General features: G+C 55.2%; 2 protein-coding genes across 2 annotated transcripts; one reads left to right on the forward strand and one right to left on the reverse strand.

Annotated features, from left to right (window-relative positions):
- Positions 1 to 759: 759 nt before the first annotated feature.
- On the reverse strand, positions 760 to 4,545 carry UROD (uroporphyrinogen decarboxylase). Its single transcript, XM_039555936.1, is given in 11 exon segments — positions 760 to 1,031; positions 1,223 to 1,289; positions 1,544 to 1,644; positions 1,787 to 1,924; positions 2,208 to 2,369; positions 2,613 to 2,810; positions 2,895 to 2,957; positions 3,147 to 3,226; positions 3,305 to 3,417; positions 4,219 to 4,328; positions 4,330 to 4,545. Coding segments are annotated over 11 exon segments (1,329 nt in total). The 5' UTR covers positions 4,462 to 4,545; the 3' UTR covers positions 760 to 866.
- On the forward strand, positions 4,461 to 14,385 carry HECTD3 (HECT domain E3 ubiquitin protein ligase 3). The gene is given in 22 exon segments (XM_039555932.1): positions 4,461 to 4,753; positions 4,755 to 4,889; positions 4,958 to 5,118; positions 5,500 to 5,592; positions 5,858 to 5,993; positions 6,434 to 6,549; positions 6,810 to 6,923; positions 7,294 to 7,376; positions 7,758 to 7,923; positions 8,392 to 8,473; positions 9,359 to 9,541; positions 10,074 to 10,126; positions 10,444 to 10,508; positions 10,943 to 11,046; positions 11,377 to 11,496; positions 11,838 to 11,927; positions 12,274 to 12,480; positions 12,869 to 12,998; positions 13,395 to 13,469; positions 13,665 to 13,746; positions 13,866 to 13,937; positions 14,189 to 14,385. Coding segments are annotated over 22 exon segments (2,544 nt in total). The 5' UTR covers positions 4,461 to 4,561; the 3' UTR covers positions 14,274 to 14,385.
- The last annotated feature ends 1,420 nt before the right edge of the window (positions 14,386 to 15,805 follow it).

Below are 15,805 nucleotides of genomic sequence, written 5' to 3' on the forward strand. Positions count from 1 at the left end.
CCAGCTAGAGCAGTGTTGGTGCCCATGTGAGCATGCTGCAGTGTGGGATGGGGTGGCAAGGAGTTGCAACTCAGGCTTCTGGGGCTGCCTTTTGCAGGGTTTGCTGATCCCCAGGCAAGCTTGGCTCCGAGGATCAGAGGAGACGAGGAGGTGTCCATGGGGGAACACTCCAGGACCAGCGGGATGGTCTCAAAGAGGCTTTGGGAGCTGGAGGAGGAGTGCCATGGTGCCTCTGCTGCCATCTCAGCCAGTGTGGCAGGGTGCTGGTGGTGGTGTGTCAGAGGTTCTCCTGCCACTTTTGCCAGTTGTTCCCCCAGGTGAGTCCTGCTGGGTCTCCCAGCCCCTTGAGACTACCCTGTGTTTATGCCACATTGGCCATTCCGACCTGAGCAGGACTGTGGGACAGCTGATGCTGAGCCTCTGCCAGTGGTGGGCTGTGAGCTCCAAGCTCCCAAGCTGTGACCCTGCCAGCCTCAGGCAGCTCACTTTCCCTAGCAGAGCTGAGCACATCCATCGTCAGGAGATGGCTGCTGTGCCCTGGGCTCACATCCTCTGTTTCAAGCATGGACACTGTGCAGCCTGGCAGGGAGAGGCATCCCCCCCAAATGACTGCCATCCCCGTTTCCCCATTTTGACCTGCAGGATGGAGTTCAGGAGCTCCCCCTCACCTCACTTGTTCCTCTAGCAGCCTGCCATGACTGCCCATCTCCTTCAGGGCCATCCAGTTCCCCATCCACCCAGCCAGAGCCACACGGCTGCTGTGGAGAAGGTGCTGGTTTAATGCTGCAACCCCGCCTGGAGTGAGCCCTGTGACAATACAGGGATGACTGTGCCCAAACCAGAGTCTTGTCCCCAAGATCCCAGGCTCAGCTGTGCTTGTTGATGTGATGGGAATGAGCATGCACAGCCTCCACAAAGGCACCCACATGTTCAGGATTCATGTCAGGGTAGAGGCCATGGCCCAGGTTGGCAATATAGCGTTGGGTCCCAAAACCCTCCAGCATCTTCTTCACCAGCTCGCCAATCTTCTCCTGTAGGTATGGTAAGAAACCATGCATCAGTCCCATCCAGGCCAGGGTATTTCACCCCCACTAGTACCCCCCCCAGCCAGCCTGGGAGACTGCTGGGACATGAGCCAGCACTGCAGGTGGGGAAGCTGAGGCAGAAGGCCATTAACACAGGCTGGAAGTAGCCCTGGTTGCTGGCGATGGCCATGGCTCACCTTGGGTGCATAGAGAGCACACGGATCCAAGTTCCCTTGCAGGGTGACATCTTTTCCTATCTGTGCACTGCAGCAGGGAGGAAGCAGGTGAGTTGTTGCATGTGCTACAGAGGCTGAGGACAGCCTGGTGCCTGCAGCCCCCACCACGGGACACCCAGGACCCCTCAGTGCAGCCCTTAAAGGCTGTAGTATGGCAGCCCAACTATCCCCACCTTTAGAGCAGCAATGTGCAGGCCTGGGATGGCTCAGGGCAGAGGGGGAGGCCAGAGTACCTGGCCTGGGGTCCTGCCCAGACACCTGAGCCCTGTGCCAGACTCTTACCGAGCTTCCTGGGGCCGGATGGTCCAGTCGAGACCAACCACCTCATAACCGGCGTGGGCCAGGTCGCGCAGGGCGTAGTGCGCATCCTTGGCAAAGATGATCTGGGGAGGGAGAAGATGGGCAGCAGCTGCTCTGAGTCAGACCCCTCTCCACAGGCTGGACTGAGGGAAGCAGGTACCAGGGGATGCACCCCTCTCCAGCAGCCCCCACACGTCAGGGTCAATCCAGGCAGCCCTGACTCACCATGGGCACCAGGGGCAGTGCCTCCTCCTTCAGCTTGCTCTTGACAGCCTGGGCAATATCTCGGATGTAAGGCAGGGCGAAGTCCTGAAACAGCTCCGGGCCCAGGTGCCCTGCATGGGACTCAAACAGCTGGAGTGCCTGTCAGGGACACAGAATCCTTTAGGCTGGAGAAGACCTTTAAGGTTATTGAGTCCGAAGGTTAACCCAGCACTGCCAAATCCACCAGTAAAGCATGTCCCCAAGTGCCACATCTACTTGTCTATTAAATACCTCCAGGGATGGTGATTCAACCGTTTTTCCATGGGACTGGGAAAGCAGCACCTCAGTCTCTCCTCCTCCTTCCAGATGCTGGACCCTCTCTGGTCCCTGTGTCCAGTCCCTGCCCTCCTTCCTGGCCCTGTACCCATGCCCCAGGACACACCTGCGCTCCAGCAGCCACTTGCCCCACCAGGTAGTCAATGATGACATCGGCCAGCAGCTGCAGCAGCCGGTGGCTTGCCTCGGGGTGACGGTAGAGCCAGCTCTTGGCCTTGGCCATTGTAGTGGAGCCACCACCCTCAATCATGTAGGACATGAGCGTCCACTGTGGGAAGGAGAGAAGTGAGGAGGGTGATGGAGATGAAAGAAGACACAAAGCCCCAGTCACAGTGGTGAACGTAGGAACCTGCGAGCAACCCAGAGCCTGGGGCACAGCTGCTCCTGCACTGAATGCTCCCCCTAACGCACCCATGTAGCACCCACAGCTGGGGGTGCCATAGCTGGTGTCACCCCAGGAAAGCAGAGGAGCCCATCAGGGGAACCCACACGGAGGAGCCACATCACCTACCGGTGCCCCCGAGAAGCCGATGAGGGGCACCTTGCCCTCCAGGCTGTGTCGTGTCAGTGTGATGGCCTGGAAGACGTAACCTAACTCCGCGGTGACATCCACCTTCTGTCGCAGTTTCAGCAGATCCTCCACCTCCTTCAGGGGCTCTGTGAACGTCGGTCCTTTGCCAGGGACCATGACAACCTCCATGCCCAGCGCCTGGGGACAGGGGAGATGGAGAATGGGGCAGCCCTGAACTCTGCCCCATTACCAGCTGCTGTTCCCCATGGCCATGGCTCTCACCTGGGGCACCACCAAGATGTCAGAGAAGATGATGGCAGCATCCAGGGGGAATCGTCTTAGTGGCTGCACAGGAGAAGCAATGTTAGTGAGGGGTTGTGACTCCCTCCCCATGGAAGACCTGGTCAAGCCCATGGGGTACTGGAGTCCCCAGGGGCTGCACAATTTCCTGAGACCACCCAGGATGGCCAGAACCAAGGTTTTTCCCCATCTGGGCAGGGAGAGGGGACACACAGACCCCTGAGTGGTGCTCACCTGCAGCGTCAGCTCACAGCACAATTTGGGGCTCTGGCAAGTGGCAAAGAAATCCTGTGATGCCCGTGTCTCCCGAAACTCTACAAGGGATCAGCACAAATGTTACCGGCTGCTTGCTGATGCCCTCTCGCCACCCCCCGCACACCTCCACCGCTCACCTGGCAGGTAGCGCCCCGCCTGCCGCATGCACCACACCGGGACGTGCTCTGTCTCCTCCCCGCGCGCCGCGCGCAGGAACGTGTCGTTCTTCAGCTTGGGGAAGCCTTTGGGGCTGTGGAGCAAAGAGCAGGTACAGACTGTCACCCATGATTCTGGGTGCCCTGCCAGGCCCCCACGGCTGGGGCAGAGGGTGCCAGCGTCAGCGGCTCGTCCCCACTCCCTGACCGCAGAAGAGGCTTGCGCCTAGCTGTGACAAACGTGATAAATTCTCCTCTTCCTTCAAAGGACAGCGGGCCCCCCACCCCGGGAAGAGGCGATGCCCTGCCCAGGGCCCGCGAGATTAAGTTATCAGGGCCACCAGTTGCTCCCGCCAGGAGAGATTTGGGACGAGCGGGGCGGGCAGTTCTGCATTTCTCCCCCCGTCTGTGCCAGACAACGCGTCCCCAGGCTCCCTCGTCCCCAGCCTCCCCGCCGCGGGGCTGCTGGAGCCCGGCCTGCCCCGGGGAGGGGGACCCCGGCAACCGCGGGGCCTATGGGGGAACAAAGTCCCCAAAATCTCCACTTGGGACCAGTGACTTAACTACCACACCGGTGGCCTTGGTGATCCCTCCCAGTGCAGGATCAGCAACACCCGCCCAGAGCCTCTCCAGTGACCCAGTACCGGACTCTTGTGCCAGCACCATAACCCCAGGGCCACTCCAGTGCATCAGCAGTGTCCCCAGAGCCACACCAGTGTCCCCAGTACAGAATCTCAGCACGAAAGCACTATCCTGGTCATAGCACTACCCAGTGCCCCCATAGTGCCAGATCGCCATTCCCAGAGCCACACCAGTATCCCTCGTGCAGGCCTCGGTGCCTGCCCCCATCACGACACTAGGAAGGAGCGCAGGCCTGCCCGGTCCCGGTTACTCACAGGAGCCGCTCGCCACCCTCCATCCTCCTGCGCTGCTCCCCGGCCTCTCCGTTGCCTCCCGACGCGGCGCGGTCCACCCGGTCCCGCCCCCGTCCCGCCCCGCCGGCGCCGCCATCTCGACGTACTCCCGCCTCTCCTCCCGCCGCCATCTTTCCCCGCCCCCCTGCCCCGTTTCCCGCCCCTCCGTACGCTGCCATCTTGCCCGGCGCCTTGTTCCTCCGTACGTGACACGGGCGCCGCCATCTTGCCCTACGTCTGCCCCGCCGGGCGCCGCCATCTTGCCTGTCGGCGGGCGGGGTTCGGCCGTAAACCGGAGCGGCGCGGAGCCGGTGCCCGGAGCGCGATGAGGGCAGGCGGGGAGGCGCCGCACCAGGTGCTGGGCCGGCTGCGGTTCCTGCTGCAGTGCAGCGAGTGCTTCCGCCGCGCCCAGGCGCTGCCCGCCGCGCTCTGCTACGTGCCGCGGGAGGTGCAGTACAAGATCTGCAAGGACCCCTCGGCCGCCGCGGCCGCCGCCGCCCGCAGCCTGCTCAGCGTGGTGGGACAGCCCGGGGCCGGCGCGGGGCGGCAAGCGGGCGGCGCGGGCCACGATCGAGGTGCGGAAGGGCGGCTGCCTGCGCGCCACCGGCGAGGAGTACTGCAACGGCGCCGGGCTCTGGGTCAAGCTCAGCAAGGTAACGCGGGTGCGGCGGCCCGCGAAGGGCCCGGCCCGGCCCCGCCTGACCGCCGGCTGTCCCCACAGGAGCAGCTGGAGGAGTACCGGAGCGGCTGCGATCTCGAGGAGGGCTGGGTGCTGGTGTGCAAGCACGCCGACGGCGGGGACCGGCTGGTGCCCGTGGAGTCCACGGAGCGGATCCAGCGGCAGCAGCAGCTGTTTGGGGTGGACTACAAACCCGTCATCAGGTACGGGGCCGCCGCGGTGTCCCGCTGGGTCCCCGGGAGCGCGGAGGTGCTCGCCCCTATACGGGCTCGGGATGCTGCCCCACGGCCCCTCCTGCCTTGGGCTGGGGAACCCCCGGCCTGCTTGGACAGGTTTCATGGAAGTGAGGCAAGAAGGATGCCGGATGTGGAGTGAACCGAGTTTGGCTCGGGCACTGTGCTTGTCACATGCCCATCAGGGTGTGGAAGGAGTAGATATGGTTGGAAAGGAAAGGGCAGCGGATGATGCTGGAGGCGATGGAGGATGGAGCACGGTGGGGTCTTAAACCCAAATCTTCCCCTTACAGCTACTCCTCGATCACCAGCTTCTTGTTCCTCATTCCTTCCACTTCTCCGTTGTTTCAGATGGGAACAGGTGGTGGATCTGACATACTCCCTGCGCCTTGGAGCAAAGCCCAGACCCATGGAGCAGGATGAAGCCGCAGTAGAGAAGCTTCGGTATGAACTGTGTCCTGGCTTCTGCTATGGTGGGGGACAAGCTGCTCTCTCTCTCTGGCTGCCCAGACAGCCGTCTCCTGCAGACATGGGGGAGAGGGGGTAAGACAGGCAACTCTGTCTTCCTAAGCATATCTAGCACAGTCTTGTCCTAGATATGCCTGCAAAAAGCAGTAAACAGAGCAAGACAATGTGGACCTCCCTTTTTTCTCCCATTAGCCTGGCTACCTCTGGCTCTCCAGACCCAGTAATCTCTTTTCCCTGCTAGGTTTGTGCCCCCAACATGGACTTACGAATGTGATGAAGACCTGGTACATTTCCTGTATGACCACATTGGGAAGGAGGATGAGAACTTGGGCAGCGTTAAGCAGTACGTGGACAGCATCGATGTCTCGTCCTACACGGTGGGTTAAAGGGATGAGGCTGCATCAGCCCCACTGTGCTGTGGGGCTGGAGAGCATGGATAGTGCTTGCTGTGCTGCTCTTGCCTGGACTGGACTCTGAGGATATGGGAAAAGAGCCTGGGGAACATCATGCAGCATGCTGTGCAATGTAACCCCTGGAATGACAGTGTTTTGAGAAGCCAATACTAATATTAGCTGCTAAGCTGATTTTGGGGCGGGTTTGATACTCTGTGCTGTGTGTGTGAGACCCCAGAGCACCTCAGAAGGTCAGCCCCAGTGTCCTATGTGCTCTGCGCTCCCAGTGTCTACCCACAGCCCAGCAAGGGGAACGAGCCAATGTGACGTCCTCTGACACTAAGATTCATGATAAAAATAACCACTAAAGAGAAGTTAATCGTACCCCCATCTGATCTTTCTTTCATTCACTTCCCCTCTTCCAGGAGGACTTCAATGTGTCATGCCTGACCGACAGCCATGCTGACACATACTGGGAGAGTGATGGATCCCAGGGCCAGCACTGGGTGCGGCTCAACATGAAGAAAGGCACCATTGTCAAGTGAGTCATCTCTGCTGTACATGCTAGCTTGTGACTGGGGCAAGCTTTGCCTCTCCCTCTCTGCCTGAGTGTCATGGCCCAAATTTGCCCTGTGCTCCCTGCCCCTCAGCCCTTACTCTTGCTCTGGGCTTGAAGGGGTCTTAGCATTGTCACAGGTATCTGGGAATCCCAGCTTGGTAACAGTGTGACCAGGTGATGAGGGGGAGTAGTGATAGGTGTTCAGATGCAGTTGCCTTCTCATGTCCTGCTTCCTTTTGCAGGAAGTTGCTGCTGACAGTGGATACCACTGATGAGAACTTCATGCCCAAGCGGGTCGCTGTGTATGGGGGCGAGGGGGACAATCTGAAGAAACTGAATGACGTCGGCATTGATGAGTGAGTGTGTGGAGGTGCACAAAGTGTCATGGCTCTTGCAGGGGCCCAAGGTGCTGAACACTGGCCTTAAGCAGTCATGCAGCACCAGCCAGGCTCTCTGGGATGCAGGTTCACTCTGCCCAAAATGGCATGGTCCAGTCGTCAGGGCTCTCCTGATTCGATTGTGGGACACATCAGAATCATGGTACCTGAACCGAAGTCACCAGGAGGTTCAGGCATTCACCTGTGTTGTAAGCAATCGGTCTGAGTTCTTGCCATAGGCTCCCATTTCAAAGGATTCAAACCCTCTTCCCTTACAAGTGTCTGAGTGGATTTTGGCAAGAAGAGTGAGGGAGCAGCCCATCAGTCCTCATCTGTGCTGTGTTTACAGGAGCTATATTGGGGATGTGTGCATCCTTGAGGACATGACAACACACCTGCCTGTCATCGAGATCAGGATTGTGGAGTGCAGAGGTAGGGCTGGCTCTTGTGGCCCCATCCATAATGCACCTGTAAGATACTGTACACTAAGGGTTTATTCTGTGACTTGTACTTCTTCTCCGTGTGGGCTGTTTTAGATGAGATGCAAAAGAACCATGGGAAACTCCTGGGAGATCTGAAGTTTTGCAGGTTCTCAGCTTTCATCCTATCTTTCTCTGCCTTCAGTTGTTTAATTCTTTTTTTCCTGTATGCCCCGCTTCTTCTTCACAGAGGTATTTGAGGCTTTTGGTGCCCAGCCCCAGAGCTTGTGGAGCTGGTACATTCCTACTGTTTCTGCTTAATAGACTTCCCCCACTTTATTTAAGGCTTTCTTTCTTGTGATCTTAGCATATCATCCATGGTCTTCCTTGGCAGATGATGGGATTGATGTTCGTATCCGAGGCATCAAAATCAAATCCTCCCGGCAGAGGGACTTGGGGCTCAGTGCTGACATGTTCCAGTTGCCCAATTTGGTGCGTTACCCTCGCCTGGAAGGGACTGACCCTGACCTGCTGTACCGACGGGCTGTGCTCATTCAAAGGTACTGTGTGGAGGGCAGCAGACAGGTGCTTTTGCCTGCAGGGATTGATGCCATCTCCAGCATGTACATGACTGGAAGCTGTAAAACTGTGACACTTCCCTTGAGACAGACATCCTGGACACTGGAGAAAATAGCAGTCATTTGGGAACAAAGTGAGCTCTCTAGGGTAGCTCCCCTATGCTTTCAGAGGAGATCTGTAGCTCAGGTTCACAGTGTCTTGTGTGTCAAAAGCACAACATATCTGTGCAGTGTGGGGGGCAGGTACATGCAGAGTGTGTTGTGAAGGGTGCAAGATCCCTTCAGTGCAGGGAGTGGGAATTTAGTACCAAAGACTCCATGATGTAAAAAACTGTGCTGGGTTTGGTTTGGATCAGTTATTCTGCTTGTGTTCAGGGGTGTGTGGTCTGGAATAGACTTGTGCAGATCCCCATCGCTCCTTGTTGCAATACCTTCTTCTTTGGGATTTAGGTTCATCAAGCTCTTGGACAGTGTCCTGCATCACTTGGTGCCAGCCTGGGACCACACTGTTGGCACATTCAGCAAACTCAAGGTGAACAGTTGGCTCTATGTCTCGTTGGGGCCTCAGTCTGGCAGGATGATGATGCTCGGGCTGTGGCAAGGGAGGCAGCTGGAGAGAAATACCTGTCTGAGCTCAGGTCATTAACACTGTGGAAGGTGACATTGTTTATTTTCCTGCTAAACTGGTGATGTGGAAGCATGTAGCTGTGGGCTAACAAGTGGACTCAAACCAGAGCATTTCACACTCAAAGGGACTTGGACCATAGCAGCACTGGGCATGCAAGCTGGACGCACATCCCCTCCGAGATCTCAGCCCAGGACACTCTGCTCCTGCACTTCCTGCCAGCAGCTTTGAGCTGGCTTGTCCAAACATCAAGGCTTTTATCAGTAACATTTTTCCTGGCTTTAATAAGCTTTTGCTTTTCATCCTTTGCATAGTGCTGAGTTCATCCCTCCAGTTGTCTGTTTTCCTTACATCCTCTCCAAGAATACACATGCTGGATTTTTTTGGGATAGACCCATTCTGTGTGTTTCCAGGCCTAGTGTCAGAAAGCACTGTAATTCCTGTGCCTGGTCAACATGTGACCCAAAGCATTTGAGGATTCTTGTTTGTTTAGAGGAGCTGGCTTTGATTACAACTAAAAGGGATAGTAAGATCAGTGTTCTGGTAAGAGTGAGGGTAAAGGAGAGTCTAAGCAATACTGGAGTGTGAGCATCAGATGACAGCTGGTGGATTGAGGGCTGAGCTTGTTATCTGCCTTAAGCCAGAATGCAGAGTCTTTCAGAGGCAGAGGGGGAGCAAATACTGTCAATGAGAATGTGTCTGTGTGGGAAGGCCCTGGGAGAGGGGGAAACCTGGAGGTGCAATGGCTTCAGCAGGAAGCAGGTGACATGTTTTGTGCATCCCTGTTGGCAGCACATCAAGCAGTTCTTGCTGCTGTCCAAGAAGCGCACAGCTCTCATTACCCAGTGTCTGAAGGATTCGGAGACCAGCAAGCCCAACTTTATGCCAAGGCTCTACATTAACCGACGCCTGGCCATGGAGCATCGGGACAACCCTGCCCTGGACCCCAGCTGCAAGAATGCTGTCTTCACCCAGGTACTGTCCCTCCTGCAAGGGTCCCTGCTGCTCTGGGGAGAGTGGGGCATCCCAAAATCAAAATGATCTGCATAAAGATGGGTGGAAGGGACAGCTTGGACCTGGAGATAGCCCAAGCCTTCAAGGCCTCTTCACATGACTCACAGGCTCCATAATTACATGTGCTGATGGTCCCATATCCAGGAATAACATCCAGGAGGGATTTGGGATCTCTGAGTTGAAATCTGTGCTCTGTCCTGGATACTCTCTGTGGCATGTTGTTAATGGAGAGTGTAACAATCTTGTTGCACTGAAAAGGCAGCAAAGAATTCTTGTGTGACAACAGTCAAGTAGCTGCATACAAGTCCTGTGTTGTGGTTTTACAGCAGTGCTGATCTTCCTGTGTGCATTCTCTCCCCACTTCCGAGACATCTGGGGTTCTGTGTGTGCACAAGCACCCCAAACTGCTGTGAGGCTTGGTGTACCTGCCTTCACCTGGCACTAGTTCCCCTGTAGAGGGGATACCAACCTTGATTGTCTCTGCTTGTTGCAGGTATATGAAGGCCTGAAACCCTCAGACAAGTTTGAAAAGCCTCTAGATTACAGGTAAGGAGTGTCTGGGCGAGGGAAGGCACCATGCAGTGTTGGGAGCTATGTCCTGTCACAGCAGGGTGTTTGGGAAGCCTACGTCCTATATTCTGGAGAGGGTTTTGTAGGACAGGAGCCAGCTCAGCCATGGGATCAGGGCCCATTCCCCAAGGTGTCACCTTCCTACTGAGGATGCAGCTGTCTCTGGAGATTGAGATCTTGTCCTGCTTTGAGGCCAGGCTGCTCCGCCGTAGTCCCTTGGTGTTCCTGCTGTGCCTGTCCCAGCACCTCCTTGGCTTTGAGCAGCACCTCAGGCGATGCCTGGTTCTCCACAGGTGGCCGTTGCGTTATGACCAGTGGTGGGAGTGCAAATTTATCGCAGAGGGCATCATCGACCAAGGTAGGGGCTGCGGGGGGCCAGGGCTCCTCTGGAGCAGTCGGGGGTTGATGAGGTGACTGTTGCTCTAGGGGCTCTTGTTTGGTCCCAGTGTTAATTCCCATGGAGGAGAGAGGAAAGGCAGGTTGCCTTGTCCTGCCACCCCTGGTTATGTCCCAGATAAGGAGTGCTGTTTGGTGGGAGGTGGACTAAACCTCCATTAGTCACTAACAGCAGTTTTACCAGTGCCGTTGACCCTTCTGGCTGTTCTCCACAGGCCAAGCAGTGATGTTATTTCTCCTGTCTTACTTTTTCCAGTGCCATAAGGCTCTAACAGAAGCCTTCTGCTCAATCCAGGCCCAGGTTGGGCCAGAATTCCTCATCTTTGCTCCATATCTCTGAGGATCAGCACATGGGGAGTTCACATCACTAAAAATGCCCTTCTTTTGGGATTGCAGGTGGTGGTTTTCGGGACAGCCTGGCGGACATGTCAGAGGAGCTGTGCCCCAGCTCAGCAGACACCCCCGTGCCTCTGCCCTTCTTTGTGCGCACGTCCAACCAGGTGCTGTGTATCGGGATGTTTGGGGCAAACCCTTGCATGCCTGGCAATGCAGTGTTGTCCCTGTCCCCTTGCATGCCAGGGACATACCTACTTCTGCGAGTCCAGAGCTTTTCTTTGTGAGGGGTGGGTAGTTTGCTTTGTGGCATTTCATTTTAGAATATGCTGACAAGTGCCTGGATACTGGTCTCTCACTGGGAATACTGCCAAGGGGGATGGGGGGTTTAGCCCACTTCTGCTGTGAGAAGTGCCCAGGGGCATGGCAGGAGTGATCTGTGGTGTTTCATGCTGTGCTGAAATTATGACTTGGAGTTTTGCCTCCCACTCCTGCAGGGTAACGGCACTGGAGAAGCCAGGGACATGTATGTCCCCAACCCCTCCTGTAAGGACTTCCCAAAGTATGAGTGGATCGGGCAGATCATGGGAGCAGCTCTGAGGGGCAAGGAGTTTCTGGTAAGTTTTCAACCCTGTCCTTGTGAGGAGATTTGCTGCAAAGGGAGTTGTTAGCTCTCTTCTGCAGCCTGTCCCAGCAGGAGCATGGGAAAGCTCCGTGGTCACACACTGGGACAAGAGGTATTTGGGGCCAAGAAGTTTGAAGAACTCACAGCCTAAGTTTTGGGGGATGCTGCTGAGAGCTTGGGAGATAGTGTCTGGTCTTTACTCAGCTACAATGAGCTCTGCATGTGGAGGAGGAAGTAGGGAAGATCCTTTGTGTCTGCATTGTTGAGTCCTATCTCCATCTTTGGGATGTCTCATTTTGACACAAATTCAATAAAATCTCTGGTTTTCTTCAGGTCCTGGCTCTTCCTGGCTTTGTATGGAAACAATTAACAGGGGAAGAGGTCAGCTGGAGCAAAGACTTCCCTGCTGTGGACTCAGTGTTGGTGAGGAGGACTGGGAGGCTGTGCCTATGCTATTCCTTGTGGCACTCAGCAAGGCAGTGATTTGTGTCCCTGTCCTCAAGTACTGGCTTCCTCCTATGATATGTCAAATAAACACAACAAAGGGCAACTTTTAGCTGTAGGACGCACCAAATGCTGTTATAGAGGTACAGCCATGCTGACTGCTGCTTCAAGCATGCAATGGCCCAGGGTCTGCTAAACAGCGTTAGGGCAGCATATCCCATGTTGTGTCACTGTCACTTGTCCGGGAAGGGAGAACATGAGGACTTGGGCACATCACTGCTCACTGGCCATCTCTCTAACATGCACTTACTTGGGGCCTGGACAGGTGAAGCTGCTGGAGGTGATGGAAGTCATGGACAAAGACACCTTTGAGTTCAAATTTGGGAATGAGCTGACCTACACGACAGTGCTGAGTGACCAGCGCATGGTGGAGCTGATCCCCAACGGCAGCAACACCGCTGTGCGCTACGAGGACCGCAAGGAGTTCATCCGCCTGGTGCAAAAGGCTCGGCTGGAGGAGAGCAAGGAGCAGGTAACACTGTCCCACCATGTGGGTGGTCATTGGCTCCCAGAGACATGCCCACAGCCTGTTTCTGGTAAAATGCACCATGGTTAGTGTCCCTGTGCTCATTAGGGCAATGGTATCCAACCCTTTCGGTGATGTCCTGGAGCCTATGGAGTTGTTGAGAAGCAAAGTGGCTTTAGTAGCATGGGTGATAGGGAGTTTTACTCACGGCTCTGACGCAGGCTTTCTGAATGATCAGGGATGCAACTCTCTGGGATTGTGTCCCCTTTCTTCAGGTTCCTTGGAGCATGTGCTGAGCAGTCACATGGCTTGAATCCAGAAGAGTCTCTAGGCTCAACCATGAGTCCGGGAAATGGGCAAGACATGCTGCTTACCTGTCTTGTCTCCTTTTCAGATCATGGCCATGCAGGCTGGGCTGCTGAAGGTGGTACCCCAAGCTGTTCTTGACCTCCTTACATGGCAGGAGCTGGAAAAAAAGGTCTGTGGAGACCCTGAAGTCACAGTTGATGCCCTGAAGAGGCTCAGTAAGTGAAGGGCTTTGCTGAAAACTCTCTTCCTGAAAACAAGACTGTCTTCTGTCTGTGCTGGCACAAGAAGTGTGCGAGGCCTCTTACAATGAGAATATGGGCCTGTGTACTTCTTGCCTTTAGCTGGGTGCTGATGGGGGTAGGAGTGTCCCTTGACTCCATGCTGGGCCTCAGAGTAGAGGCTGGGGCATCCCTAGGCCACCAGTATCTGAGCCCCTGTGGAGCCGAGATGCGTATCTGGCTGTGCTCCCTGGGAGGGGCCTGACTATGTATGTTGCTTGGACCTTGGGGTCTATGTGGTCACATCCTGCAGGCACCCAGGGGTTTCTTTCTGCACTGCCAAAGAGGGAGGAGCTCAGATCTTTATTAAACTCCTTTTCTGTATCCTGACAGCCCGGTTTGAGGACTTTGAGCCACAGGACACCCGTGTTCAGTACTTCTGGGAAGCACTCAACAACTTCACCAATGGTGAGCAATTTGCTCTGTCCCTGCATATCTTGTGCCATGACAGCTCCTGTCTGCTGGCTGGGAGGCAAACCACTCAAGGAAAGCAAGGAGCTAGGCTGAAGGGACTGCTTGCTAATGCTGGAGATACCTGAAAGCGGCTGTACTGCGTCTCACATCCCTCTAGGGTTTGCTGATGTCTTTGCTTTTCCTTCACAGAGGATCGCAGCCGCTTCCTCAGATTTGTCACTGGCAGAAGCCGCCTTCCAGCACGGATCTACATCTATCCAGACAAGATGGGGTAAGTCCATTCTTCTGTACGCTGCAAGGCTAACAGATCCCACACCACAGGGGTGTGTTGTCTGGGCTCCCCACCTTGCTGGCCTGCTGGTTCTAACCAGTCTGTCACCTTCTCCACAGCTCAGAGACAACAGACGCTTTGCCAGAGTCATCCACCTGCTCCAGCACTCTCTTCTTGCCCAACTATGCCACGTAAGTTTTGGTGCTTCCCTGTGTCTGGGGGACTCTGTGTCTGGGCTCTCTTCTTAACCTTGGAGCTGACCCATGAGGCCCCATCACTTTGCCACACTTATGTCCCCTGCCTGTCCCACGTGGCTGCTGGGTTTCTCTGAGCCCCTGGTGAAGCATATCCTCCATTTCAGAAAACATCTTGTCCTCTCAACTGGCCAATGCAGCAATGGCAGCTCCTCCTTATATTTTTTTTTCCTTCCTGCCATCCCTAGAGCCAAGGTATGTGAAGAGAAGTTGCGCTATGCTGCCTATAACTGCGTGGCCATTGACACAGATATGAGTCCGTGGGAAGAGTGATGTCACAGCCTGACCAAGCAGCATGGATAATTGTTCAAGAAAACCATGCAGTGGGAAGAGTTCCCTTGTCCCCACGGGATGTGTATATATAATAAATATATAGATGTGTGAAGCCTGGCTCCCGACAGTGAACATGGAGGGTTGGGTATTCAGCAGGGTGGGACCTAGCTTGGATTGTACATGTGGTTGTGGTGATGGAACCCTGGCCAAGCTCTCATGTATCAGAAGGGTCTGGTAGGCTTTTGTAATGAGTTTCTTCTCCACGTCTTCTTGTAGCTCCACAATGCTCGCTCCTGCCAGGCTGCACTCTGCTCAAACAAAAGTGGGGTAAGGAGATAAAGTTGCACAGCAGCTTACAGCACAGGACAGAGAACTGAGAGCTGCTGCTGAGACTGTGGGGTGGCCAAGATGCTCAGTGTGTCCTGACCACACTCCTTTGCCTTGTTCCTGCTCTCACATGAGGTCAATGGAAATTAGATCATTCATCTAGGATTAAGAAGAATGGGGCAGGCTGGTGGTAGGTGCTGCAGGGGTGCCTTTGGCCACCAGGTGTCACAACAGACCTGCACAGCAGGACTATGGGTGCTTCCAAAGGGACTCCCACGTTTCTACATTACACAAAATCTGAGTTCCTGTGGTTCCTGGCACCTCTTGTACAGCAGTGACTGCTGGGGAAGCTGCTCCCTCACAGTGGGTGGGAGCTGTCTGCTTCCCTTTTGTTCTTTTAGTTCTGCATCCAGCATGCTGGTGGCCTGGCAGCTGTTCTCCCAGGCTCTTTGAGCTTCAGTTTACCCCTGAAAGCCAGTATTACAACTAATTTATTCTAGTTCTCGTGGAGATCTGCCCTCAGGGCCAAGTTCATCTTCCAGACTGCAGAGGTTAAAGCAGTAGGAGGCATGGCAGTGCCAGGCTCTGCTCCCTTCCCCCGTCCGTGGGAAGGGACATGGAGGTTTCAGGTGAGCAGGAAAAGTGTTTGCCCTAGGGCAGTGTAGAAACTGGGTACCAAGAGCTGGAGGTCCTTGAGCAGATGGACATGTGCTGTGTGAGTGAGGAGTGGGCAATGAAACCTTTACAACTTCTTGGAAACATTTGTGGATCTTCCCAGCTCTGGGCAGGGCTAGTCATTGCCTAGCACTGGGAGCTACTAGATGTTAGTCTACATTTATACCCCCAGTTCCATCTTCAGCGTGTGTGGTCTGTTGGACCACCACTACTGTGAGTCACAGAGTCACTGGGGCTGATGCTGTGTGTTAAGATTTATCCTGTCTTAATGTTTCATGGCTTTTTCTCCTCTGGTGAAGGAGTCTATCATCCAGAAATTGCTTGCAGTTGTAAACAAAGTCCTTCCCTTCACAAGTTTCTTTTGAAATGTGTATTCCCAGATCTGCCAAGGAAGGTTGTTGCTAATAGGGATGTAGGACCAGGGAGGAGTATGTGCTGCCATCTCCTGCTTTGTGGTGAATGGAGAGAGCACAGGGTGAATGGGGAAGCTGTTTATGGCAGCCCTTGCCTGCAGCAGGGCCTTCCATGCT

The sequence above is a fragment of the Corvus cornix genome, chromosome 8 (genome assembly GCF_000738735.6).
Source record: "Corvus cornix cornix isolate S_Up_H32 chromosome 8, ASM73873v5, whole genome shotgun sequence".
Taxonomy (NCBI): domain Eukaryota; kingdom Metazoa; phylum Chordata; class Aves; order Passeriformes; family Corvidae; genus Corvus; species Corvus cornix.